Source organism: Lagopus muta (assembly GCF_023343835.1).
Source record: "Lagopus muta isolate bLagMut1 chromosome 29 unlocalized genomic scaffold, bLagMut1 primary SUPER_29_unloc_4, whole genome shotgun sequence".
NCBI classification, from domain to species: Eukaryota; Metazoa; Chordata; class Aves; order Galliformes; family Phasianidae; genus Lagopus; species Lagopus muta.
In genome coordinates, this window is record NW_026040156.1 from 1 (window position 1) to 27,839 (window position 27,839).

The window sequence follows — 27,839 nt, forward strand, 5'->3', positions numbered from 1 at the left end:
CCCATAGCATCCCCTGCCCCATAGCATCCCCTGTCCCATAGCACCCCCTGCCCCATAGCACCCCCTGCCCCATAGCATCCCCTGCCCCATAGCCTTCTCCTGCCCCATAGCATCCCCTGCCCCATAGCACCCCCAGCCCCATAGCATCCCCAGCCCCATAGCATCCCTGCCCCATAGCATCCTCTGCCCCATAGCCTCCTCCTGCCCCATACTTGGGTTCTACTTAATGGCTCCATCTATGGGGCACCCCCAAAACCAACCCTACCCCACAGCAGCCCCCAGCCCCATAGCACCACCCCTGCCCCATAGCACCCCCTGCCCCACAGCATCCCCAGCCCCATAGCACCCCCTGCCCCATAGCATCCCCAGCTCCATAGCAACCCCCTGCCCCATAGCACCCCGAGCCCCATAGCATCCCCAGCTCCATACCATCCCCAGCCCCATAGCATCCCCTGCCCCATAGCACCCCCTGCCCCATAGCACCCCCTGCCCCATAGCACCCCCCTGCCCCATAGCATCCACTGCCCCATAGCATCCCCTGCCCCGTACCTGGTTTCCACTCGATGGCCCCCAATACTATGGGGCACCCCATAAACCAACCCTGCCCCACAGCAGCCCCCAGCCCCCATAGCACCCCCCTGCCCCATAGCAACTGCAGCCCCCATAGCATCCCCTGCCCCATAGCATCCCCTGTCCCATAGCACCCCAGCCCCATAGCATCCCCAGCTCCATAGCACCCCCTGCCCCATAGCATCCCCTGCCCCATAGCACCCCAGCCCCATAGCATCCCCATCCCCATAGCATCCCCATCCCCATAGCATCCCCAGCCCCATAGCACCCCCTGCCACCATAGCATCCCCAACCCCCATAGCACCCCCTGCCCCACAGCATCCCCTGCCCCATAGCACCCCCTGCCCCATAGCATCCCCAGCCCCCATAGCACCCCCTGCCCCATAGCACGCCCTGCCCCATAGCATCCCCAGCCCCATAGCATCCCCTGCCCCGTACCTGGCTTCCACTCGATGGCCCCCATCTATGGGGCACCCCATAACCAACCCCTGCCCCACAGCAGCCCCCAGCCCCCATACCATCCCCAGCCCCATAGCACCCCCTGCCCCATAGCATCCCCTGCCCCATAGCACGCCCTGCCCCATAGCATCCCCTGCCCCATAGCCTCCTCCTGCCTCACAGCACCCCGTCCCCCACACCCCCCAGCCCCACAACATTCCCTGCCCCACAGCAGCCCCCAGCCCCACACCTGGGTCCCACTCCATGGCCCCATCTATGGGGCACCCCATAACCACCCCCAGCCCCACACCTGGGTTCCACTCGATGGCCCCATCGATGGGGCTGCACAGCTGGTATTTATCTGAGTAGCGCTCGATGTCTGCGGGACGATGGAGGACATCAGGGGGGGGATCCGGGTTGGATGGGGGTCAGAGGGGGGGGGAACGGACCCAGGAGGGGCTGCGGCTCTGCCCCATAGCACTGCGGCTCTGCCCCATTGCTCTGCAGCTCTGCCCCATTGCTCTGCGGCTCTGCCCCATAGCTCTGCGGCTCTGCCCCATAGCTCTGCAGCTCTGCCCCATAGAGGGGCTGCGGCTCTGCCCCATTGCTCTGCGGCTCTGCCCCATTGCTCTGCGGCTCTGCCCCATAGCTCTGCAGCTCTGCCCCATTGCTCTGCAGCTCTGCCCCATAGCTCTGCGGCTCTGCCCCATAGCTCTGCAGCTCTGCCCCATAGAGGGGCTGCGGCTCTGCCCCATAGCTCTGCGGCTCTGCCCCATAGAGGGGCTGCAGCTCTGCCCCATAGCTCTGCAGCTCTGCCCCATTGCTCTGCGGCTCTGGCCCATTGCTCTGCAGCTCTGCCCCATAGCTCTGCGGCTCTGCCCCATAGCTCTGCAGCTCTGCCCCATAGAGGGGCTGCAGCTCTGCCCCATAGCTCTGCGGCTCTGCCCCATAGAGGGGCTGCAGCTCTGCCCCATAGCTCTGCAGCTCTGCCCCATAGCTCTGCGGCTCTGCCCCATAGCTCTGCAGCTCTGCCCCATTGCTCTGCGGCTCTGCCCCATAGCTCTGCGGCTCTGCCCCATAGCTCTGCAGCTCTGCCCCATAGAGGGGCTGCGGCTCTGCCCCATTGCTCTGCGGCTCTGCCCCATTGCTCTGCGGCTCTGCCCCCATAGCTCTGCAGCTCTGCCCCATTGCTCTGCAGCTCTGCCCCATAGCTCTGCGGCTCTGCCCCATAGCTCTGCAGCTCTGCCCCATAGAGGGGCTGCGGCTTCTGCCCCATAGCTCTGCGGCTCTGCCCCATAGAGGGGCTGCAGCTCTGCCCCATAGCTCTGCAGCTCTGCCCCATTGCTCTGCGGCTCTGGCCCATTGCTCTGCAGCTCTGCCCCATAGCTCTGCGGCTCTGCCCCATAGCTCTGCAGCTCTGCCCCATAGAGGGGCTGCAGCTCTGCCCCATAGCTCTGCGGCTCTGCCCCATAGAGGGGCTGCAGCTCTGCCCCATAGCTCTGCAGCTCTGCCCCATAGCTCTGCGGCTCTGCCCCATTGCTCTGCAGCTCTGCCCCATTGCTCTGCGGCTCTGCCCCATAGCTCTGCGGCTCTGCCCCATAGAGGGGCTGCGGCTCTGCCCCATTGCTCTGCGGCTCTGCCCCATTGCTCTGCGGCTCTGCCCCATAGCTCTGCAGCTCTTGCCCCATTGCTCTGCAGCTCTGCCCCATAGCTCTGCGGCTCTGCCCCATAGCTCTGCAGCTCTGCCCCATAGAGGGGCTGCGGCTCTGCCCCATAGCTCTGCGGCTCTGCCCCATAGAGGGGCTGCAGCTCTGCCCCATAGCTCTGCAGCTCTGCCCATTGCTCTGCGGCTCTGGCCCATTGCTCTGCAGCTCTGCCCCATAGCTCTGCGGCTCTGCCCCATAGCTCTGCAGCTCTGCCCCATAGAGGGGCTGCAGCTCTGCCCCATAGCTCTGCGGCTCTGCCCCATAGAGGGGCTGCAGCTCTGCCCCATAGCTCTGCAGCTCTGCCCCATAGCTCTGCGGCTCTGCCCCATTGCTCTGCAGCTCTGCCCCATACCTCGGTGTGGGGCGCCGGGTCGGACGAAGTAGGGGAGCCCCTTCATGGCCCCGCGCAGCTCCTGCTTCAGGGCCAGCATGTATTCCAGCTCCTCGCCCCCCGGCAGCGGCACGGCGCGGCAATCCACGGCCTGGGGGTCGGAGGGGAATCAGAGGGCACAAATGGCCCCACTGCCCCATAGGGATCCCCCATACGTCACCCTGCCCCATAGAGATGCCCCATATGTCATCCTGCCCCATAGGGATCCCCCATACGTCACCCTGCCCCATAGGGATCCCCCATATGTCCCCCCCCCCCCTGCCCCATAGGAATCCCCCATATGTCCCCCCCTGCCCCATAGGGATCCCCCATATGTCCCCCCCTGCCCCATAGGGATGCCCCATATGTCAGGATCCCCCCATATGTCCCCTGCCCCATAGAGATGACCCATATGTCCTCCCTGCCCCATAGGAATCCCCCATATGTCCCCCCTGCCCCATAGAGATGCCCCATATGTCCCTCCCGCCCCATAGGGATCCCCCATACCGTCAGCCTGCCCCATAGGGATGACCCATACTTTCCTCCCACCTCCATAGGGATCCCCCATATGTCAGGATCCCCACATATGTCCCCCCCCACCCCATAGGAATCCCCCATATGTCCCCCCCCTGCCCCATAGAGATGCCCCATATCCCCCCTGCCCCATAGGGATCCCCCATACGTCACCCTGCCCCATAGGGATGCCCCATATGTCTCCCCTGCCCCATAGGAATCCCCCATATGTCCCCCCCTGCCCCATAGGGATCCCCCATATGTCCCTCCCGCCCCATAGGGATCCCCCCATATATCCCTCCTGCCCCATAGGGATGCCCATATGTCAGAATCCCCCCCATATGTCCCCCCCGACCCCATAGGGATCCCCCATACGTCACCCTGCCCCATAGGGATGACCCATATGTCCCCCCCTGCCCCATAGGAATCCCCCATATGTCCCCCTGCCCCATAGGAATCCCCCATATGTCCCTCCCGCCCCATAGGGATCCCCCATATGTCAGGATCCCCACATATGTCCTCCCTGCCCCATAGAGATGCCCCATATGTCCCCCTGCCCCATAGGGATGACCCATATGTCTCCCCTGCCCCATAGGGATGACCCATATGTCAGGATCCCCCCATATGTCTCCCTGCCCCATAGGAATCACCCATATGTCCCCCCTGCCCCATAGAGATGCCCCATATGTCCCCCTGCCCCCATAGGGAATCCCCCATACTTTCCTCCCACCCCATAGGGATCCCCCACATGTCAGGATCCCCCATATGTCCCCCCCTGCCCCATAGGCACACCTCATGTGCCTCCTCCACCCCATAGGGGCACCCCATACGTCCCCCCCCCACCCCATAGAAGCACCCCATACATCCCTCTGACTCTACAGAGATGCCCCCATTTAACCCTATAGAAATGACCCCATTTGTGGGGTCGAGGGGCCCCCATCGGGACCCCCCCCCCCCCCCCCCCAAAAAAACCAAACTCACCGGGAACAACGGCGAGGGCTGCAGGGTGGGGGGCGGCAGCGCGTCGCCCTTCCCGATGCCCACAGCCTCCGTGCTGAACGTCAGCGCCCCACGGCCCCGAGAGCGGCCACGGGACGCCATGGGGAGCGGGGGGGGGGGGGGGTCCTGGGGGGGGGGAGGAGGGTGAGAAGGGGGGGAGGATGTGGGGGATGGATGGGGGGGGATGGATGGGGAGCAAGGAGAAGGGATGGGGGGTGCATGGGGTAAAGAACGGGGGGGGGGGGGGGGATGAGGACACAGGGTGGCTCTATGGGGTGGGAACGCGGCTGTGGGGGGGCCAATGAGGCGTCCTTATGGGGGGGGGGGAGGGGCGCATGGGGTGCCTCTATGGGGTGGAGGAGGCACATAAGGTGTGCCTATGGGGCAGGGGGGACATATGGGGGATCCCTATGGGGTCAGGGGGGGCATATGGGGATCCCTATGGGGCAGGGGGGGACATATGGGGGATCCCTATGGGGTGGGGAGTAAAGTATGGGGGGCATCCCTGCAGAACTGGAGGACATCTCTATAGGGTTGGGGGGGGACGCTTGGGGCATCCCTATGGGGTGGGGAGGAAAGTATGGGGGATCCCTATGGGGTGGGGGGGGAGTGAGTATGGGGCATTCCTACAGAGTCAGAGGAACATATAGGGTGGTTCTATGGGATGGAGGGGGGGATGTATAGGGTGAGGGGGATGTATGGGGTGCCCCTATGGGGTGGAGGAGGCACATGAGGCTGCCTATGGGGTAGGGGGGACATATGGGGGATCCCTATGGGGGGGGGGGGAACACGTATGGGGGGCATCCCTGCAGAGTTGGAGGATATCTCTATAGGGTTGGGGGGGGGGACATGGGGCATCCCTATGGGGTGGGGGGGGGGGAGAACGTATGGGGCATTCCTACAGAGTCAGAGGGATGTATAGGGTGCTTCTATGGGGTGGGGTGGGGTGGGATGTATGGGGGTGCCCCTACGGGGGGAGGGGGGGACACCTGTACGGGGGAGAACGGGACACATGGGGCAGCTCTATGGGTTGGTGAACGAGGACAGAGGAGTCCTATGGGGTGGAGGGGGGGGGGGCATTTCGGAGCCCCTATGGGGTGGGGAGAGGAACCCTCCTAGGGGAGAGAGGAACACGTGGGGCCCCTGCATGCAATACGGCGGGGGGCAGCCCTACGGCTGGGGGGGGACGGGGGGACGGGGGGGAAACACCGCCATGGGACGCGGGGCTCCCCCAGCCCATTCCGGTACCTGCACCGCGCATGCGCCGCCCGACCACGTGGTTCCGGTAATCGCAGAGCGCATGCGCCACTCGATCACGTGTTTCCGGACAAATGCGCTGAGTCCGGAAGGAGCGGGGTGAGAGCTACCGCTCCGAGCTGATTGGTGGGAGGAGAAACCAATCAGAAGGCGGGGACAGGGGCCGGGGGGGGATGAATGGGGCGGAGCGGGGATGAATGGGGCGGGGCGAGGATGAATGGGGCGGAGCGGGGATGAATGGGGCGGGGCGGGGATGAATGGGGCGGGGCGAGGATGAATGGGGCGGGGCGAGGATGAATGGGGCGGGGGCCGGGATGAATGGGGCGGGGCCGGGATGAATGGGGCGGGGCGAGGATGAATGGGGCGGGGCGGGGATGAATGGGGCGGGGCCGGGATGAATGGGGCGGAGTGGGGATGAATGGGGCGGGGGTCAGGGGGGCGGTTGGCGCTGGAGGATTCGGAGCGCTGAGTGTGGAGATGAGGGTTGAAGGGGGGGCAGAGTAATAACGGCCCATTTCTCGTGCCATGCCCACATCGCTGCCCCCCAACCCCACCGCCCCATTGCCCCCACCCCTCTATACTGTGCCCCCCACCCCCACTGCCCCATTATCCCCCTATGCTGTGCCCCTCACCCCCACCGCTCCACGACCCCCAGCCCCGCTGTACTGCGCCCACCACCCCACCACCCTGCGACCCCCAACCCAGCTGTGCTGCGCCCCCCGTCCCTTCTGCCCCATTGCCTCCAGCCCCACCGCGCTGTGCCTCCCTCCCCCATCAACCCACGACCCCCAGACGCGCTTTGCTGCGCCTTCCATCCCCACCACGCCACATCCCCCAGCCCCATTGAGTTGTGCCCCCCCCACCCCTGCTGCCCCGTTGCTCCCAGCCCCACTCCGCTATGCCCCCCACCCCACGGCCCGCAGCCCCCCCACCATCGCCCCCCCCCACACACACACACGCACACAACGCGGGGCGCTGCGGGTTCGCTGCCGCTCCCCCCCGCCCGGTGATTCATCCCTCCCTCCCCCCGCCCGGAGCCGCCCAAAATAGCGACGTGGGGCGGGGGGGGGGGGGGGGGGAGCCCCGAATAACCTCTCCTGCCTCCCCCCCCCCCACCGGAGGCGGCGGCGAGCCGGGATGGCGGCCGCGGGCAAACTGAGCATCGCGGACCCCGACGCCGCGCTGGGGGGCACCGCGCTCCGGTTGTCACGGTAACGGAGGGATGGAGGGACTGGGGGGGGGGGGGAGGGGGGATGGGGTCAGGGGGGCTCCGGGAGCGGCTCCCAACTCCTCCCCGCCCCACAGCGGGGCTGCTGCCCCACGGCCCCACACCAACAGCCCCACACACGGCTGGGGGTTCGCCGGCACGCAGGGCTGTGAAATGGGGCGGGGGGGGGGGGGGGGGGGGGACGGGGCGGATTCGTTTCCACTCCCCATCCATTTCCCCACTCATTTCCCTATCGATTTCCCCATTCGTTTCCTCCATTCCCCATTTATTTCCCCGCTCACTTCCTCAATCCCCATCCATTTCCCCATTCCCCATCCATTTCCCCATCCATTCCTGCATCCGTTTCCCCCCCCCCCCCATTTCCCCTTTCATTTCCCCATCCGTTTCCTCCATCCATTTCCCCACTTGGCAACGGCGCTCCAGGGTTTTGCAGTCGCCATGGGAACCGTGCAGAGGGATGGGGGATATGGGGGTACGGGGGGGGAATTGGGAGTCGGGGGGGGAGTATGGGGAGATTTGGGGGTCGGGGGTATGTGGGAGTACGGGGGGATTTGGGGGGTGTGGAGATATGGGGGGATGCGTGGAAATATGGGGGAATTTGGGGGTACAGAGGGATGTGGGGGGTGGGGGGAATGTTGGGGGTACGGGGGGATTTGGGAGCATAGAGGGGGAGATGGGAGAGGGGGGGATATGGGGATACAGGGGGGATTTGGGGGGGGGGATGGCAGGGATTTGGGAGCATAGAGGGGGAGATGGGGGGGATGTGGGGGTCTGGGGGGGATGTGGAAGTCCGGGGGGATTTGGGGGGAATAGGGGAGATGTGGGATTTCTTGGGGATGTGAAGGAATGGGGGGGGTGGGGGGGGGGGGAATGTGGGTAGGATGAGTTGGGGTACGGGGGGGGGGGGGGGCTTTGGGGTCAGGATGACGGCTGGAGGATTGCAGAGGGGGTGACTGGAAGTTGGGGGGCAGAGAGGAGGGAAGAATTTGGGGGGGGGGGGAGGGGGTAGGAGAGGGGACAGGATGGGGGGGGGGGGGGGGACACGGGGGGGCTGCAGGTGGGGTTGGAGGGGCAGAGGGAATCCCGCCCGCTGCCACCGCGCTCAGCGCCTCCCCCCCCCGCGTCCCATTGGTGTCGCATCCATTGCGCGTCCCCTCCCTGCGTCCCACCGATGTCCGCCCCGCTCCCCTCCCCCAATGTCCCGTCGGTGCCACATCCCCCCACGTTCCATCGGTGCCACATCCATTCCGTGTCCCTTCTCCACATCCCACTGATGTCACATCCGTCCCACCTCCCCTCTGTGTCCCACTGACGCCCCCCCCCATCCCACTGATGCCAAACCATCTCTTCAACATCCCCTCCACGTTCCATCAGTTCCACATCCATTCTGTGTCCCTTCTTCACGTCCCATTGATGTCACATCTGTCTCACGTCCCCTCTGTGTCCCACTGACATCCTCTCCATGTCCCAATGATGCCACATTCATCCCATGTCCCCTCTGTGCCCCACTGCTGTCCCCCCCCCATCCCACTGATGCCAACCCCTCTCTTCAACGTCCCCTCCATGTTCCATCAGTTCCACATCCATTCCGTGTCCCTTCTCCACGCCCCATTGATGCCACATCCGTCCCACCTCCCCTGTGTCCCACTGATTTCCCCCCCCCCACTGATGCCAAACCCTCTCTTCAATGTCCCCTCCCCACATCCCACTGATGCCACATCCATCTCACGTCCCCTCTGTGCCCCACTGACGCCCTCCTCCATCCCACTGATGCCAACCCCTCTCTTCAAAGTCCCCTCCACGTTCCATCAGTGCCACATCCATTCCACATCCTCTCCACGCCCCATTGATGCCACATCCGTCCCACCTCCCCTCTGTGCCCCACTGACGCCCTCCCCCATCCCACTGATGCCAACCCCTCTCTTCAACATCCCCTCCACGCTCCATCAGTTCCACATCCATTCTGTGTCCCTTCTTCACGTCCCATTGATGTCACATCTGTCTCATGTCCCCTCTGTGTCCCACTGACATCCTCTCCGTGTCCCAATGATGCCACATTCATCCCATGTCCCCTCTGTGCCCCACTGCTGTCCCCCCCCCATCTCACTGATGCCAACCCCTCTCTTCAACGTCCCCTCCACGTTCCATCAGTGCCACATCCATTCCATGTCCCTTTTCCACGTCCCATTGACACCACATCCATCCCACGTCCTCTCCACACGCCATTGACGCCCCCCCCCCCCATCCCACTGATGCCAACCCCCCCCCTTGTCCCACTGCAGCGAATCCGTGACCCTCAGGACCCACCGTGCGTTCGCCCAACCCCGACATCGGCATCTCTGCGCTCTGTGAGCGGCGCCGTGCGCCCACCCCCACCCGTGGGTCAGCGCTGCTGTGGGTCAGCATTGCTGTGGGTCAGCGCTGCTGTGGGTCGGCGCTGCTGTGGGTTGGTGCTGCTGAGGCTGGTGGTTCCGAGGGTCGGTGGCGCTGAGGGTCGGTCGTGCCGTGGGTCGGCGCCGCTGCGGATTTGCGTGGCCGTGGGTCGGCGTAGCCGCGGGTCACCCCGCCGCCGTTCGGCCCATGGTTCCGGCGGAGGCCCCGGCGCTGCAGCGCGCGGTGACGGCGGGCCGATTGCGGCTGGCGCGGCTGCTGCTGGAGGGCGGCGCGTACATCAACGAGGGCGACGCGCGGGGCCGCACGGCGCTGATGGCCGCGTGTCGGACGCGCTACGCCGACCCCGCGGAGGGGACGCGGATGGTTCGGTACCTCCTGCGCCGCGGAGCCGACCCCAACATCGCCGACGCGGCCGGCATGACGGCGCTGATGCACGCCTGCGCCGAGCGAGCCGGGGCCGGCGTGGCCGCCGCGCTGCTGGAGCACGGAGCCGACCCCAGCGCCAGGGATTACGGCGGCGGCTCGGCGCTGCTCTACGCGGCGCGGCGCGGGGATCGGCAGACGCTGCAGGCGCTGCTGGACGCGTGCGAGGCGAGAGGACGCGAAGTCATCATCATCACCACCGCCACGTCGCCGTCGGGCACCAAAACCACCCGGCAGTACCTGCATGCGGCCCCGCCGTCCCCGGCGTCGTCGGCGTCGTCGTCTCCCGCCCCGTGCGCGTCGCCGTCGGAAGTGGAGCTGCGCGCCGTCGCCGCGTCGCCCGCCGGCGGCGAAACGGAACGCGAGGAGCGCGTCTTCCGCTTCCCGCCCGCCGTCGCTCCGCCGTCGACGGGTGACGCCGCCGCCGCCGCCCCGCCGCCCCGAGCCCGACGGCGGCCGCTGCAGCGCCTCAACTCGGAGCCGGGGGGGCTGCGGGCGGCGGGGAGCCCCGCGGAGGGGCTGCCGGATGGGGCTGGAGGGGCTGCGGCTGAGCGCGCGCCCGCGGCGGCACAGCGCGGAGGGCCGCGACGCCGACGGGACGGGAGCCCCCCCCGGCGACCCCCGGGTGCCCCCGCCGTCCCCGTCGCCGCCGTCGCTCCGCGGGCCCCGACGTGCGGCCGCCGCGCCGCCCCCTCCCGAATCGCCCCCCGCTCCGCGCCGCCGCGTTCCCGGCTTGCTGCTGCGCCGCGGGTCGGGGCCGCTGCTCCTGGAGCCCCCCGGGTCGGGCAGAGCCCCCCCTCCGCCCCCGTTGCTGCCCCCTCTGCTCGGCCTCCCCCCTCCGGGACCCCCGTCGCCCAAAGGCCGCCGTCAGCTGCTGCGCCGGCACTCGGTGCAGACCGAACAGATGTGGCACGGCGCCGACGGCGGGGGGAGACCGTGAGGGACCCCACGGGGACCCCAACCAAAGCGCACAGAGGAGCCCTCGAGGACTGAGCGGGGATCCACCGGGACCCAACAGTTACTCCGTGGGGAGCCCACGATGCCCCGCCGTGACTCAGCAGAGAACCGACGGGGAGCCGCAGTGCTGCCATCATCGTCCTACAGCGACCCCACGGGGACCCCAAAATGACCCCACGGAGTCCCCGCAGTGACCCCACAATATCCCTACGGGGACCCCACAGCTGACCCCAAAATGACCCCACGGCGATCCCACGGCTGAATCGAGCCCCGTTTGGGGGTCACGGTGCGACCCGCAGCGCCCCCTGGCGGTACGGCGGTACGGCGGCGCGAGGCAGTGGGGGGGGGGGCGGCAAACGCGGGGGTCCGGCGGTCACACGGGAAAGGAGGGGGGGGGAAACGGGGCGGTGTTACGGGAATAAAGGAGGGACAGCGAGGATGTGGGGCGTCACCTCGGGGGCCGCATTTGGGGGTGGCACATCTAGGGGGTGGCACCCATGGGTCCTGTCACCTTGGGGGGGGGGGGGGGGGTCGCGTGTGGGTGCTGCCACCTCCGGCTGATGTCACATTGATGTCACATTGATGCGCCGTCGTCCCTGGGCGCTGTCACCTCTGCGTGCCACTCACACGGTGTAGGAGGGGGGGGGAAAAGGGGCGGAAGTGGGGAGGGGGGGGGGGTGGCAGAGGGGCTGCGTGCCCCCCAACCCTCCCCAGCACCACCCCCATCTCTATAGGGGCGCAGTGGTGTCTGAGGGCATCCCAAGGGGGACCCCATTCCTATGGGGCAGAGGGGCACGGCGTGGGGCTGCAGCGGGGCCGTGCAGCAGGGCATGCAGTGGGGCTGGTGGTGAGGCCCTGCAGTGAGGCTGCGCTCTGCAGGCAGTGTCTGCAGTGAGAGCTGCGGGAGCATCGCAGAGCGGTACTGCAGCGCGGCCGGGGGGGGGGGGGGGGGGATGCTGTGGGGAGCTGCTATGGGGCTGATAATGGGGCACTGATAATGGGGCTGGGGGGCTGCTATGGGCACTGCTATGGGGCATTGCTATGGGGCACTGCCATGGGGCACTGCCATGGGGCACCGCTATGGGGCACTGCCATGGGGCACCGCTATGGGGCACTGCCGTGGGGCACCGCTATGTGGCACTGCCATGGGGCACTGCCATGGGGCACTGCTATGGGGCACTGCCATGGGGCATCGCTATGGGGCACTGCCATGGGGCACTGCCATGGGGCACCGCTATGGGGCACTGCTATGGGGCACTGCCATGGGGAGCAGTGCCATGGGGCATCACTATGGGGCACTGCCATGGGGCACTGCTATGGGGCACCGCTATGGGGCACTGCTATGGGGCACTGCTATGGGGCACTGCTATGGGGCACTGCCATGGGGCACTGCCATGGGGCTCATTGCCGTGGGGCACCACTATGGGGCACTGCTATGGGGGGCACTGCCATAGGACACTGCTGGGGCTGGAGGGGCTGCTATGGGGCACTGCTATGGGGCATTATTATAGGGCACTTCTACAGGGGACACTGCTGGGGGCATTGCCATGGAGCACAGTTATGGGGCACTGCTATGGGGCAGTGGTGGGGCTGGAAGGGCTACTGTGGGGCACTGCTATGGGGCACTGCTATGGGGTATTATTATAGGGCAATACCATAGGGGATACTGCTAGGGGCACTGCCATGGGGCGCTGTTATGGGGCACTGCTGTGGGGCACTGCTATGGGGCCCTGCTGGGGCTGGAGGGGCTACTATGGGGCACTGCTATGGGGCACTGCTGTGGGGCACTGCTATGGGGCACTGCCACAGGGCGTTGCTATGGGGCACTGCTATGGGGCACTGCTATGGGGCACTGCTGGGGCTGCTGTTGGGTACTACCATAGGGGACACTGCTGGGGCTGAGGGCATTGCTATGGGGCACTGCTATGGGGCACTGCCACAGGGCGTTGCTGTGGGGCACTGCTGGGGTTGGGGGCACTGCCATGAGGCACTGCTATGGGGCACTGCCGGGGCTGCCGTGGGGCATTGCTGTGGGGCATTGCTATGGGGCTCTGCCGTAGGGACACTTTTGGGGCTGGGGGCGCTGCTGTGGGGCACTGCTGATAAGGGGCCACTGCCATCGTGCACTGCTATGGGGCACTGCTGGGGCTGGGGGGGGGGTGGGGGTAAGGGGGGGACAGACCCCCATGGGGGGGGGGGGAGGGGGCATTACTGGGAAGGGGGGGCACTGTGGTGGGTGCCATCGCCATGGGGTGGGGATGGGGCGCATCGTTTCTATGTGACACGAGGAGGGGACCCTGCTGTGATGAGAGGGGATGACCTGCAGGGACAGCAGGAGGAGGAGGAGGAGGAGGAGGAGGAAGGACTCACAGCACAGCCATGGTGGTGGGATGGGGCCCAGGGCAGTGGGAAGGTTGAGCTGCCTGTCCTCGGTGTGGGTCCTGGGGGTCCCAACATGGTGTGATGGTCCTGAAGGTCCCAGTGCGGCAGTGAAGGTGGCCCTGGGGGTCCCAACCTGGTGGTCCCCACAGTCCCCACTGTCCCAGCGTTGTGGTCCCTGCAGCCCCAGCACAGTGGTGATGTGCTGACCCCAAAGCTCGTGGAGAAGGTGGTCCCGAGGGTCCCAACCTGCGCTGGTGGCCCCAAGATCCCAACGCAGTGGTGAGGAGGGGGTCCTGAGGGTCCCAACCTGGTGGTCCCCACGGTCACAGTGCAGCAGTCCCAGTGTGGCAGTGAGGAGGTGGTCCTGGGGGGTCCCAACCTGCTCTGATGGCCCCAAAGACCCCAACGCAGTGGTGAGGAGGGGGTCCTGAGGGTCCCAACCTGGTGGTCCCCACGGTCACAGTGCAGCAGTCCCAGTGCGGCAGTGAAGGTGGTCCTGGGGGTCCCAACCTGCTCTGGTGGCCCCAAAGATCCCAACTTGGCAGTGAAGGTGGCCCTGGGGGTCCCAACCCGGTGGTCCCCACAGTCCCCACTGTCCCAGCATGGTGGTCCCTGCAGCCCCAGTGCAGTGGTGGTGTGCTGACCCCAAAGCTCGTGGAGAAGGTGGTCCCGAGGGTCCCACCCTGCGCTGGTGGCCCCCAAGATCCCAACGCAGTGGTGAGGAGGTGGCCCTGAGGGTCCCAACCCGGTGTGATCTCCCCAAAGGTCCCAACGCAGCAGTGAAGTTGGTCCTGAGGGTCCCAACCTGCTCTGATGGCCCCAAAGACCCCAACGCAGCATTGAAGGCGGTCCCGAGGTCCCAGCCCGGCGGTCCCCCCGCTCCCCACGCTCCCCCCGGCCCCGGCGCGGCGCTGTCCCTGCTCTCCCGGCGCTCCCCCGTGCGGCGCTTGCGATGCCGCAGCCCACCGCGCTCCACCAGCAGCAGCGCAGCGGGCAGCCGGGCTGAGACCCGACGGCGCTCGGCTCCCCCCCACCCCCCCCCTTAGAAGATGCCCCACGGCACGAGCGCAGCCGGGGCCGCCCCCCACCATGAACGGCAGCTCCGAGGAGCCCGGCTCCCCGCTGCCCACCTTCAGCGCGGCCGCCAAGGTGCGAGTGGCCGTCACCTGCCTGCTCTTCCTCTCGTCCTCCTGCTGCAACGGCGCCGTGCTGTGCGCCGTGCTGCGGGCCAAGCGGCGGCCGCCCCGCGTGCGGGTGCTGATGGCGCATCTGGCGGCGGCCGACCTGCTGGTGACGGTGGTGGTGATGCCGCTGGACGCCGCGTGGAACGTGACGGTGCAGTGGTACGGAGGCGAGGCGGCGTGCAGGGCTCTCATGTTCCTCAAGCTGGCCGCCATGTACGCGTCGGCCTTCGTCACCGTGGTCATCGCCTTGGATCGGCACGACGCCATCGTTTGCCCGCTGGGAGCGCGCGGCGCCGCCAGGAGGAGTAGAGCCATGCTTGGGGCCGCGTGGGGGATGAGCGCCGTGCTGGCGCTGCCGCAGGTGGGTGGCGGTGGGGGGGGGTGATGGTGGTGGTGGTGGAGGATGGTGGTGATGATGATGGTGGTGGTGGAAGATGATGGCAGTTGAGGGTGGTGGTGGTGGTGAAGGATGGTGGTGGTTGAGGATAACGATGGTGGTGGTGGTGGATGAAGGTGGAGGATGATGGTGGTGGTGGTGGAGGGTGGTGGCAGTGGATAATGATGGTGGTGGTGGTGGATGAAGGGGGTGGTGGTGGTGGTGGCAGGGGAGGATGATGATGGTAGTGGTGGTGGTGGAGGATGATGGCAGATGTGGGTGGTGGAGGTGGTGATGGAGAATGATGGTGGTGGTTGAGGGTGGTGGTGGTGGATAACGATGGTGGTGGTGGATGAAAGGGGGTGGTGGTGGTGAAGGATGGTGGTGGTGGTGGAGGGTGATGGTGGAGCCGGAGGATAACGGTGGTGGTGGTGGTGGTGGAGGGTGATGGAGGTGGTGGTGGTGATGATGATGGTGGTGAATGATGGTGGTGGTGGTGGTGGAGGGTGATGGTGGCACTGGAGGATAACAGTGGTGGTGGTGGTGGCAGGGGAGGATGATGGTGGTGGTGGTGGAGGAGGATGATGGCAGTTGAGGGTGGTGGGGATGGAGAACGATGGTGGTGGTGGTGATGGTGGCAAGGGAGGATGATGGTGGTGGTGGTGGAGGGTGATGGAGGTGGTGGTGGTCATGGTGGTGAATGATGGTGGTGGCAGTGGAGGAGGGTGATGGTGGCTCTGGAGAATAACGGTGGTGGTGGTGGAAGATGATGGCAGTTGAGGGCGGTGGTGGTGGAGAATGAGGGTGGAGGTGGATGAAGGGGGTGGTGGTGGTGAAGGATGGTGGTGGTGGAGGATGATGGCAGTTGAGGGTGGTGGGGATGGAGAACGATGGTGGTGGTGGTGGAAGGTGATGGTGGCATTGGAGGATAACAGTGGTGGTGATGATGGCAGGGGAGGATGATGGTGGTGATGATGATGGTGGTGGTGGTGGAGGGTGATGGTGGAGCCGGAGGATAACGGTGGTGGTGATGTGGAGGAGGATGATGGTGGTGGTGATGAAGGGGGAGATGATGGTGGTGGTGGTAGTGGAAGGTGATGGTGGCACTGGAGGATAACAGTGGTGGTGGTGGTGGTGATGGAGGGTGATGATGGTGGTGGTGGTGGAAGATGATGGCAGTTGAGGGCGGTGGTGGTGGAGAATGAGGGTGGTGGATGAAGGGGGTGATGGTGGTGAAGGATGTTGGTGGTGGTGGTGGAGGATGATGGCAGTTGAGGGTGGTGGAGGTGGTGATGGAGAATGATGGTGGTGGTGGTGGATGAAGGTGGAGGATGATGGTGGTGATGGTGGTGGAGGGTGATGGTGGAGCTGGAGGATAATGGTGGTGGTGGTGGTGGTGGCAAGGGAGGATGATGGTGGTGGGGGTGGAGGATGATGGCAGTTGAGGGTGGTGGGGATGGAGAACGATGGTGGTGGTTGAGGGTGGTGGCAGTGGATAATGATGGTGGTGGTGGTGGTGGAGGGTGATGGTGGTGCTAGAGGATAACAGTGGTGGTGGTGGTGGCAGGGGAGGATGATGATGGTAGTGGTGGTGGTGGAGGGTGATGGCAGATGTGGGTGGTGGAGGTGGTGATGGAGAATGATGGTGGTGGTTGAGGGTGGTGGTGGTGGTGGGATGAAGGTGGAGGATGATGGTGGTGGCGTTGGTGATGTTGCTGGAGGATGATTGTGATGGTGTTGGTGGTGGTGAAGGATGATGGTAGTGGGTGATGGTGGTGGTGGGGGTGATGGTGGTGCCGGAGGATAACAGTGGTGGTGGTGGAGGATGATGGCAGTCGAGGGTGGTGGAGGTGGTGATGGAGAATGATGGTGGTGGTTGAGGGTGGTGGTGGTGGATAACGGTGGTGGTGGTGGTGGATGAAGGTGGAGGATGATGGTGGTGGTGGTGGTGGAGGATGATGGCAGTTGAGGGCGGTGGGGATGGAGAACGATGGTGGTGGTGGATGAAGGTGGAGGGTGATGGTGGTGCCGGAGGGTAACAGTGGTGGTGGTGGTGGCAGGGGACGATGGTGGCGGTGGTGATGATGGTGATGGTGGCGATGATGGTGGTGATGATGGTGATGATGGTGGTGATGGTGGTGATGATGGTGGTGGTGATGATGATGGTGGTGGTGGTGATGATGGTGATGATGATGATGATGATGGTGGTGATGGTGGTGATGGTGATGATGATGATGATGGTGGTGATGGTGGTGATGATGATGGTGGTGATGATGATGGTGGTGGTGATGATGGTGGTGATGGTGGTGATGGTGATGATGGTGATGATGATGGTGATGATGGTGATGATGGTGGTGATGGTGGTGATGGTGATGATGGTGATGATGATGGTGATGATGGTGATGATGGTGGTGATGGTGGTGATGGTGATGATGATGATGATGATGGTGGTGATGGTGGTGATGGTGATGATGATGATGATGATGGTGGTGATGGTGGTGATGGTGGTGATGGTGATGATGATGATGATGATGGTGGTGATGGTGGTGATGGTGATGATGGTGATGATGGTGATGATGGTGGTGGTGGTGATGATGGTGATGATGATGGTGATGATGGTGGTGATGGTGGTGATGGTGATGGTGGTGATGATGATGATGATGATGATGATGGTGGTGATGGTGATGATGGTGGTGATGATGGTGATGATGATGATGATGATGGTGATGGTGGTGATGATGGTGGTGGTGATGATGGTGGTGATGATGGTGGTGATGATGGTGGTGGTGATGATGGTGGTGATGATGGTGGTGATGATGGTGGTGATGATGGTGATGGTGACAGTGAGAGGAGGAGGAGGAGCTGTGGGAAGCACAGCGATGTGATGGGAGGACGACGACAGCAGTGGTGACAACAGCGCTGGTGAAACTGAGGATGGTGGCGGTGGGGCTGCTGGAAGGGGGAGGGAGGATGGCAGCATTGAAGAAGGACGGTGGGTGGCAGCTGACCCCCCCCCCCCCTCCCACCCCCCAGGCCTTCGTGTTCCGCACAGTGAGCCGCTCGCAGCCGCGCCGCTTTGTGCAATGCGCCACGGTGGGCAGCTTTGGGGCGCGCTGGCAGGAGACGCTGTACAACATGTTCACCTTCGCCTGCCTCTTCCTGCTGCCGCTGCTCGTCATGCTGCTGTGCTACGGCCGCATCCTGGCCGCCATCTCGGGCACCATGAAGGCGGCACAAGGTCGGTGCCCCCCGCGCCCCCTCCCCAAATTCATCCTCGCCCCCTTTCCCACCCATTTCTCCCCCCCGTTTCCCCCCAGCGCCCTCGCAGGCCGTGCAGCTGCGCCGCTCCCACGATCGCATCCCGCGGGCGCGCATGCGGACGCTCAAGATGTCGGTGGTGGTGGTGCTGACCTTCGTGGGCTGCTGGACGCCCTACTACCTGCTGGGCCTCTGGTATTGGTTCTCCCCGGAGATGCTGACCCACGGCAGGGTGCCGCCGGCTCTCAGCCACATCCTCTTCCTCTTCGGCCTCTTCAACACCTGCCTGGACCCGCTGGTTTACGGGTTCTTCACGGTGCATTTCTGCGGCCGCCGGCGGCATCGGGACGCGACATCGGTGCTCCCCGGCTCCATCCGTGCCTCCGCCGCCCGCAGAGCCCCCAGCAGCTCCGGAAAGGACGAGGTGGGGGAGATGGAGGGGGGGAACCCGGCAGGGCAGAGCCCCAAAGGGCTCCATGGCAGCGCATGGGGAGGAGCGGCCGATGCCAAAGGAGTGAGGATAGGAGCCGGAGCTCAGCTCGGTTTTAATGAAGAGCAAACAAGAGAACGAGGGGACCGAGAATAAAAGTTACTGGCGAGGCTGTGAGTGAAGAAAGGTCCATAATGCGGCGCTGGGCAGACAGGACGTCTGTGGGCACACGGAGCTCAGCCCCCCCAAGGAGTGCAGCTGAACCACCATCGCCCTCCAGCTGCACCAAGTAAACGACTGAGAAATGGGTCAAAACGCGGGCCGTTTGCAGAGCCCAGAGAAGCAGAACTCAGCCCCAACCAACCCCCCCCCTTCCATCCCCCCCCCATGGGAGCACTGAACCGTTCTGCTCCAACAGCTGCTCCCCAAACGCCCAATGCTCCCAGCACCCCCCCAACCCCCCCAGTTTCCCCCAGGTTGAACTGCTGACACGTGGCCTCCATCACCGGCGCCTCCTGTCTGGACTCCTGCTGCGCCGGCGGCCGCCCCTGGATGGGATGGGATGAGATTTGGGTTTAGGGCGTTTTGGACCCATTAATGCAGGGTTCTTTTCTTTAGGGGGGAACTTTAAGGGCTTTAGGGCTTTCTGCCCCAGCTCACAGCGGGGCACAGACCCCCTCGCCCTCCCCCCTCCATCATTTTCCCCTCTATTCAGCACTGGTGAGGCCGCACCTCGAGTGCTGTGTTCAGTTTTGGGCCCCTCACTGCATTGAGGCCCTGGAACGTGTTCAAAGAAGGGCAATGAAATGGTGAGGGGTCTGGAACACAGGGATGGTGAGGAGAGGCTGAAGGAGCTGGGAATGTTCAGCATGGAGAAGAGGAGCTCAGGGGGGACCTCATTGCTCTCTATGACTGCATGAAGGGAGGCTGCAGGGAGCTGGGGGTCGGCCTCTGCTCTCGTGTCATCAGTGATAGGAGCAGAGGGAACGGCTTCAAGCTACGGCAGGGGAGATTCAGGCTGGACATGAGGAAGAATTGCTGGTCAGAAAGGTGGGCAGCACTGCAATGGATGCCCAGGGAGGTGGGGGAGGCACCGAGCCTGGGGGTGTTGAAGGAAAGGCTGGATGTGGTGTTGAGGGACATGGTTTGGTAGGAGCTATTGGGAATGGGGGAACGGTTGGACTGGAGGAGCTTGGAGGTCTTTTCCAACCTTGGGGATTCGATGATTCAATGCTTCTATGATTCAATGATTCTATCATTACCTCCTCTTCCCTTTCGGGGGCCCTCTGACAAAGCACCAATCCACGCTGACCGGCTGCCCCATCAGCTCCTGCCCGTTCAGCCCCTCCATGGCAGCCTGCGCCTCTTTGTACGTCTCGTACTCCACCAGCGTGTAGCCCTGCAGGCGGGACGTGGAAGCGTCACATCCCAGATGCTTCTCTTCTTTTGTTTCTTTGGGGGGGTGGGGGATCCCCCTGTGAGCCCCCCTCCCTCCCCACGAGCCCCTCCCCCACCTTCAGGTACCCCGTCCGTCTGTCCAGGTTCAGGTGGATGTTTTTGATCTCGCCGTATTCAGCGAATTTGTCGTGGATGTCCTCCTCCGTCGCCTCCTCGTGAACGCCGGTGACAAAAAGGATCCAACCCTCCACCGCTGCGGCGCCAGAAGGGGGGAGCGTGTGGCAAATGTGGGACCCCAAAACAACGGCCCACGGGGGGGGGGATGGGAGGGGGTAGAGAGCAGCAGCAGCACCGGTGTCGCACAGCACAGAGGGGGGACGGGGGGCTGTGTCCCATCTGCAGCCCCACACGGGGCCAACTGCCCCCCATGCCCCTCTCCCACCCCACTTCCCAGCCCCACACACCATCACAGCACCACTGTGCCCCCCTCCCACCTCGTATGTCATTGTAGTACCACTAAACCCCTCCCCTGCCCCACAGCCCAGCCCCACACACTGTTGTTGTATTGCTGTGCTGCTCCCCTGCCCCATACCACATCCCCACAGACTGTTGTGGAACTACTGTCCCCCTCTCTTGCCCCACATCCCAGCCCTACACACTGTTCCTGTGCCGCTGTGCCCCCTTCCTGCCCCATACCTCAGCCCCACACATCATCGTGGTACCCCTATGCCCTTTTCCTGCCCCACACGGCAGCTCCACGCACCTCCACAATAACGCTGTGCCCCTCTCCCACTCCATATCCCAGCCCCACATTCCATCACACTGCCCCACACCGTAATGCCTCTCACCCCACTCTAGCACCCCACGTCCCAGCCCCACACCCCATGGCGTTGCCCCACACCCCCCGCGGTACTCACACCTCTGTGGTCCCGGCTCATCGCCGTCCTGCTCCACGCTGTCGTAATCCTCCCGCACGCGCGCTCGCGATCCTTCCTCTGCAGACAGCGGCGGCGTCCCCTCAGCACGGGGCGGCCCACAGCCATTCGGCCCCGCACAGCCCCACAGAACCCCACACAGCCCCACAGAACCCCGCACAGCCCTGCACGGCCCCGCAGAACCCCGCAAAGCCCCGCAGAACCCCGCATAGCAACACACGGCCCCACGCAGCCCCACAGAACCCTACACGGCCCCGCACAGCCCCGCACAGACTCGCAGAGGTCCGCAGAGCCCCACAGAGCCCCGCACGGCCCCGAGGACGCGTGAGGCCGTTCACGGAGGTTCACGGAGCTTCACGGAGCGCCGCCCTCACCCGAGCCGAAGCCGCGGCCTTTCCGCTTCTTGGCCTTCTCCTTCAGCTTATGGATGCTCTCTGCGGATACACGGCCGGTCAGGGCCCGGCAGCCCGAGCGGGGGGTTCCGGGGAACGGGAGCAGAGCCGCACCGCCCGCCCGCCCGCCGGGCCTCGGCCGCCCTCACCGTCGCCATCCTCGTCCATGGCGAAGTCTTCGCCGCTCGGCTCGTGCAGATCCAGTACGTCCGCCATCTTGCCGCGCTCTCCCCAACCGCCTTGCAGGGCACGACGGGAAGCGCGCCGGAAGCGGGGTGATGTCACGAGCCGGAAATGCGTCAGCATCAAGCGCACGGGCCGCGGGTTGCCGCCATCTTGGGGAGGACAGAGGGGGAGGGATAGGGGCGGCAGCGCGCGCGGCGCCACGTTGGGACCCATAGAGACCCATTGGGACCCATAGAGACACATTGGGACCCATAGAGACACAGAATGACACAGAATCGCAGGGCTTGGAAGGGAGCTGCAGAGCTCATGCAGTCCAACCCCCTGCCCAAGCCGTTCCTACAGCAGGGCGCACAGCTCGGCATCCAGGCAGGTCTGGAACATCTGCAGAGCAGGAGACTCCAGCACCTCCATGGGCAGCCTGCTGCAGTGAGCAGTGGGACCCATAGAGACACGTTGGGGCCCATAGAGACACATTGGGGCCCATAGAGACATGTTGGGGCCCATAGAGACACGTTGGGACCCATTGGAACCCATAGAGACACATTGGGACCCATAGAGACACATTGGGGCCCATAGAGACATGTTGGGGCCCATAGAGACACATTGGGACCCATTGGAACCCATAGAGACACATTGGGACCCATAGAGACACATTGGGACCCATTGGAACCCATAGAGACACATTGGGACCCATAGAGACACATTGGGGCCCATAGAGACATGTTGGGACCCATAGAGACCCACTGGGACCCATTGGGACCCATAGAGACACGTTGAGACCCATAGAGACACATTGGGACCCATAGAGACACATTGAGACCCATTGGGACCCATAGAGACACATTGGGATGCATAGAGACACATTGGGACCCATAGGGACACATTGGGACCCATTGGGACCCATAGGGACACATTGGGACCTGTTGGGACCCATAGGGACACATTGGGACCCATTGGGACCCATAGAGACCCATTGGGACCCATAGAGACACACTGGGACCCATAGAGACACGCTGGGACCCATTGGGACCCACAGAGACATGTTGAGACCCATAGAGACCCACTGGGACCCACAGACTCCCCCCCCCTCCCTGGTGCCCCGTTCCAGCTCCATTTTATCTCGCCGCCTCGCGCTGCAGGGTTTTGTGATTCCCGGCTCTCCGTTCCACATCATGGGGGCCCTGGGATTTCATCCATCGCTGCTGAAGCCCTGGCCGGCCCAGAAGAAGAAGCGCTGCATCCCCGGTGGGGGCGGTTCAACTCCTGCCTCTTTTCCTGCTCTCCTGCTGCTCTTTTCCTCCGCTCTCGGCTGTGGGCGCTGCTCGGCTCCCCGCTGCTCAACTGCGCATCTCAGCTCAGGTTGCGGTGAGGCCAATCCACCTTTCGGACACTTTCCCTCTCATTATATTCCATTGATCAGCTTCCATTCTGATCGTATTGTATCACAGTGCGTTCTCTTGCATTCCGACAATATACTTCGCAAATGAGTCTCTTCCTCCTCAGATCGTTGCCGCTGTTTTTAATCATTTTGGGGTCCCCGTTTCCTTTTTTTCCCGGATCCGCGGATCCCTCCGCCACGGAACCGGGCCCAACCAGCCCTTAAACCGCCGCAAATCATCCACGGCTGCGCACGGTGGCTCCATCGCGGTGTCCATCGCCGTCCTTCGCTGCGCTCGGCCACAGCCGCCCCCCTCAGCCGCGGTCCCGCATCCTGGCGCACGGTTCGCCCCCCCGCGGCCGCGCCAACCTCCCCAACGTCCCTCCGTGGCTGCGCGGAGCCGCGCCCGGCCGCCTCCCATCGCTCTGCGCCCCCTCTGCAAACTCGCTCCGCACCCGCAGCCCCGCTCACGCTCGCTCTCCCTCGCGCATCGCGGCACGATCACGCAGCGCTGCCCCCTCACGCTGACTTTTGCACGCTCACCCCTTTACACACTCGCCCTTTTGCACGCTCACCCTTTTGCACGCTCAGTTTTGCACGCTCACCCTTTTACACGCTCACCCTTTTACACGCTCACAGTTTTGCACGCTCACAGTTTTGCACGCTCACCCTTTTGCACGCTCACAGTTTTGCACGGTCGCCCTTTTACACGCTCGCCCTTTTGCACGCTCGCCCTTTTGCACACTCACAGTTTTGCACGCTCGCCCTTTTGCACGCTCACCCTTTTGCACGCTCACCCTTTTACACGCTCACCCTTTTGCACGCTCACAGCCCTCCCCTCCTGCTCGCACCGACAGCCGCGCGCGCCGCTCCCAGGTGTTTTATTTACAGCCGAGCAGCGCGGATCCGAAACGGCGATGGGGGTTTGGGGGTTTGGGAGGGGGGGGGAAGGGGGGCGCTGGGGAACGACCCCCCGCCCTGTAAGCTGTGCGCCTACGCAGTCCTATACACCTATGTACAGCAGCGCTATCTACAGCACGGCCCCCCCGCCATGGGGGGAAACAACGGCGGTGCCCCACGGGAAGCTGCGTTCCAAGTCGGGACCCCGCGCTGTGAGCAGGGGGGTGGCAGTGGGGGGGGGGGGGGGGGAGGGCGACCCGTGGGGTCCCCGTGTCCCCAGCGTGGCAGCAGCACGGGTGGCATTTGGGGACGGGGCTCGGCGCACGTCCCCAGTTCTGTGGTGTACAGAGGTGGCGTTTGGGGACGGGGCTCAGTCCCGGGTCGTGGCACACGTCCCCAGCCTTGTCCCACGCAGCGGGGGTGGCACACGGGGACAGAAGCCCATCCTGGTGGCACAGCGCATGTCCCCAAACCTGCACCAAGCGGCACAGGTGGCATCTGGGGACAGAGCCCTGGTGGCACAGCGTGTATCACCAGCCTGATGCCAAGCAGAGAGTGGCACCGAGGGACAGGACCCCATCCTGGTGGCACAGAGCGTGTCCCCAACCCTGTTCCAAGCAGCAGAGGTGGCATCTGGGGACAGGAACCCAGCAAAGTGCACATCCCCAACCTCACACCAGCAGCACGGGTGGCGTTTGGGGACAAAACCCCATCCTGATGTCACGGCACACGTCCTCAGCCCTGCACCGAGCAGCAGGGGTGGCATCTGGGGACAGAGTCCCAGCGGCACAGCATGCGCCCCAGATGCAGCGCATTTGGGGACAGGACCCCTCCTGGTGGCACGGCGCACGTCCCCAGTCCTGCGCCATGCAGCAGAGGTGGCACTTTGGGGACAGAGTCCAGCTGCACGGCGCACGTCCCCAGCATCGTCCCAAGCAGCAGAGGTGGCATTTGGAGACAAGAGTCCATTCTTGGGGCACGGCTCGGCCCCCAGCTCGGTGCCGGCAGCGAGGGCGCTGTGTGGGGACCCAGAGGCGCTACCAGCACCCAGGGCGGCGTTTGGGGACGGAGCCCCATCCTGGCGGCACGGCGCATGTCCCCAACCTCGTGCCAGCACCAGGTGACACACGGGCTCAGAGCGCACAGCACACGTCCCAGACGCGGCGCCTTTGGGGACAGAACTGCCGTCCCCACGACACAGCGCGCGTCCCCAACCTCACGCCGGCACCAAGGGGTGACGATGGGGCACGGGACGCGGCGGCACCACGCCGGGGTGGCAGGGAGGGGACGGCGGCGTGTCGATGTCCCCCCCCCTCGGCCCCGTGTCCCCGCTCACACCAGGTGCCCGCGCCCGTTGATGTAGATGCCGTTGGTGCTGGGCCGTGCCTGCAGCATGCCGTTCTCCTGCACAAAGTGCGTCATTGCCTGCTTGATGGGGTTGTCCCCACCGTCCTCCTCCTCCTCCTTCACCTCTTTGCCCTCCAGGGACGGGGACAGCAGTGGGGACACGGGGACTTCGGTCTGCGTCTCGATCTCCCGCACCGTGGACAGGGTGGAGTAACTGCGGCCCTCGGCCTCTTCACTCTGCAGAGACGCGTGGCCACCTCGCGTCACCAACGTCACCCTAACACCAACCCCCACTGCCAGCCCCACAGGTGCCCCGACCCCCACCCCCATGGGCACCCCGACCCCCGTCCATATGGGCACCTCAACCCCCATCCATATGGGCACCTCGACCCCTGTCCATATGGGCACCCTGACCCCCACCCCATGGGCACCTCGACCCCCATCCATATGGGCACCCCGACCCCCACCCCATGGGCACCCTGACCTCCACCCCCATGGGCACCCCGGCCCCCACCCCCATGGGCACCTCGACCCCCATCCATATGGGCACCCCAACCCCCACCCCCATGGGCACCCCGACCCCCGTCCATACGGGCACCCTGACCTCCACCCCATGGGCACCTCAACCCCCATCCATATGGGCACCCCAACCCCCACCTCCATGGGCATCAGATCTCACTGTAACCCCAACACTCAACCCCATGATCACCCCAACTCCCATCCACCCCCACAACCCCATCCCCATCTCCACTGACACCCTGATACCCAGCCCCCACGTACCCCAATGCTCAGCCCCACGGTCTCCATGCTACCCACCGTGCCGTGCGCCCCGCTCCCCCATTCCCACAGTAACTCCAATCCCCATCTGCATGAGCACCACAGCTCCCATCCATACGGGCACCCTGACCCCCCACCGACCCCCACCCCCACGGCGCCTCGACCCCTGTCCACATGGGCACCCCGACCCCCACCCCATGGGCACCCTGACCCCCACCCCCATGGGCACCTCAACCTCCGTCCACTTGGGCACCCCCAACCCCTACCCCCACAGCACCCCCCCACCCCACAGACACCCCGATGCTCGGTCCCTCTTGAACCCCCCCCCACACGAGGCCGCCGTGCTCAGGCTGCAAGGCGCCCAGCAGCAGGGAGGGATTGGCACGGGGACACGGCGGGGGCCGTTCTGAAGCCCAAACGCGGAGCTCACCATCGCAGAGCAGATGCTGGTGCCTCGCAGGCTGTCCCCTCGCAGGCTGTCCCCTCGCAGGCTGTCCCCTCGCAGGCTGCCCTGCGGCTCTCCGTGCGCAGCTGCAGCGTCTCCTCCAGCTGCAGAGCCGCGCTGTCAGAACCCAGGCGCCGCCGCGGCCCCCCGTCGGATCCCCGATGCTCCCCACACACTGCGGCGCTCGGCCCCACGGCCCCACCCAACATCCACCCCCACGGCGCCCCCATCCCCGTGGCGACTCAGCATTCAGCCCCCTGGGCATCGCTCCCAGCTCCCCAGCGCCCCAATTCCCATCCCTACAGTACCTTCATATCCAGCCCCATGGCCAAGCCAGCCTCCATCCCCAGAGCACCCGAAGATCCAGAACCCTGGATACCCCAATGCCCCCAATCCCCAATGCCCACAGAACCCCAATTCCCCACCCCTGTGGCATCCTGACGTTCAGCCCCGTGGATCCACAATTCCCAGCCCCACGGCACCCCAGGGCACAGCGCCATCGGTGCCCCGATCCCTACCCCCACAGCACCCCGATCCCCATCCCAATGGGCACCCCAATATCCAGCCCTATGGGCATTCCAATTCCCCTCTCCGTGGCCTCCAACCCCCATCCCAAAAGCACCCCAATATCCAGCCCCACGGCAACCCCAATCCCCACCCCAAAAGCACCCTAATACCCTGCCCCATGGCACCCCAATCCCCACCCCTTGGCACTTCAATTCCCATCCCCACGGCACCCCAGTATCCAGCCCTATAGGAATTCCAATTCCCCTTCCCATGGCCTCCAATCCCCCACCCCAAATGCACCCTCATATCCAGCCCCATGGCACCCCAATCCCCACCCCCTTGGCACCCCAATTCCCATCCCCACAGCACCCCAATATCCAGCCCCATGGCACCGCAATCCCCATCCCAAAAGCACCCCAATATCCAGCCCCACGGCACCCCAATCCCCATCCCAAAAGCACCCTCATATCCAGCCCCACGGCACCCCAATCCCCACCCCAAAAGCACCCTCATACCCTGCCCCATGGCACCCCCAATCCCCACCCCAAAAAGCACCCTAATATCCAGCCCCATGGCACCCCAATCCCCATCCCCACGGCACCCCAATATCCAGCCCTATGGGAATTCCATTTCCCCTCCCCATGGCACCTCAATTCCCACCCCAAAAGCACCCCAATCCCCCCCCCTTGTCACCCTAATTCCCACCCCCACAGCACCCAAAATCCAGTTCACCACAAATATCCCATCCCCATCCCGCTGCCTCCTCCCCAGAGACCCCCAGCACCCCTCACCCCATCCCCCACCTGGGTGCGCGTGTCGGTGCTGTGACTGGAGTGCAGGCGGCGGATGGAGTTCAGCGTCAGCTCCTCCTCACTGTGGGGCCACACCTCAGTGAGGGCCCCCATGTGGTCTATGGGTCCCTCCATGGGGTCTGCGGGTCCCTCCATGGGGTCTGTGGGTCCCCCATGGGGTCTATGGGTCCCTCCATGGGGTCTGCGGGTCCCCCCATGGGGTCTATGGGTCCCTCCATGGGGTCTATGGGTCCCCCCATGGGGTCTGTAGGTCCCCCCATGGGGTCTATGGGTCCCC

General features: G+C 64.8%; 5 protein-coding genes across 5 annotated transcripts; 2 read left to right on the forward strand and 3 right to left on the reverse strand.

Moving 5' to 3' along the window:
* Positions 1–1,208: 1,208 nt before the first annotated feature.
* Positions 1,209–4,709, reverse strand: LOC125687476 (DNA-directed RNA polymerase III subunit RPC7-like; the record flags this gene model as incomplete). The annotated part of the gene is made up of 3 exons (XM_048932636.1): positions 4,579–4,709; positions 3,067–3,196; positions 1,209–1,387 (listed from the first exon to the last, which is right to left on the reverse strand). Coding segments are annotated over exons 1-3 (429 nt in total), but the record flags the coding sequence as incomplete, so codon positions are not given.
* Positions 4,710–6,829: 2,120 nt separating this feature from the next.
* Positions 6,830–11,183, forward strand: ANKRD34A (ankyrin repeat domain 34A). Its single transcript, XM_048932638.1, has 3 exons — positions 6,830–7,064; positions 9,364–10,523; positions 10,573–11,183. The coding sequence occupies exons 2-3, from the start codon at positions 9,662–9,664 to the stop codon at positions 10,836–10,838; spliced, it is 1,128 nt and encodes a 375-aa protein (XP_048788595.1). The 5' UTR covers positions 6,830–7,064; positions 9,364–9,661; the 3' UTR covers positions 10,839–11,183.
* Positions 11,184–14,326: 3,143 nt separating this feature from the next.
* Positions 14,327–18,644, forward strand: LOC125687479 (gonadotropin-releasing hormone II receptor-like). The gene is made up of 3 exons (XM_048932639.1): positions 14,327–14,782; positions 17,831–18,035; positions 18,115–18,644. The coding sequence occupies exons 1-3, from the start codon at positions 14,327–14,329 to the stop codon at positions 18,639–18,641; spliced, it is 1,188 nt and encodes a 395-aa protein (XP_048788596.1). The 3' UTR covers positions 18,642–18,644.
* Positions 18,571–21,624, reverse strand: RBM8A (RNA binding motif protein 8A). Its single transcript, XM_048932640.1, has 6 exons — positions 21,360–21,624; positions 21,193–21,252; positions 20,801–20,878; positions 20,000–20,136; positions 19,748–19,884; positions 18,571–19,033 (listed from the first exon to the last, which is right to left on the reverse strand). Exons 1-6 carry the CDS (start codon positions 21,607–21,609, stop codon positions 18,988–18,990), a joined length of 708 nt encoding a protein of 235 aa, XP_048788597.1. The 5' UTR covers positions 21,610–21,624; the 3' UTR covers positions 18,571–18,987.
* A 2,347-nt stretch (positions 21,625–23,971) lies between these two features.
* On the reverse strand, positions 23,972–27,599 carry LOC125687477 (nectin-4-like). The gene is made up of 3 exons (XM_048932637.1): positions 27,554–27,599; positions 26,229–26,347; positions 23,972–25,258 (listed from the first exon to the last, which is right to left on the reverse strand). Exons 2-3 carry the CDS (start codon positions 26,229–26,231, stop codon positions 25,007–25,009), a joined length of 255 nt encoding a protein of 84 aa, XP_048788594.1. The 5' UTR covers positions 26,232–26,347; positions 27,554–27,599; the 3' UTR covers positions 23,972–25,006.
* Positions 27,600–27,839: the final 240 nt, after the last annotated feature.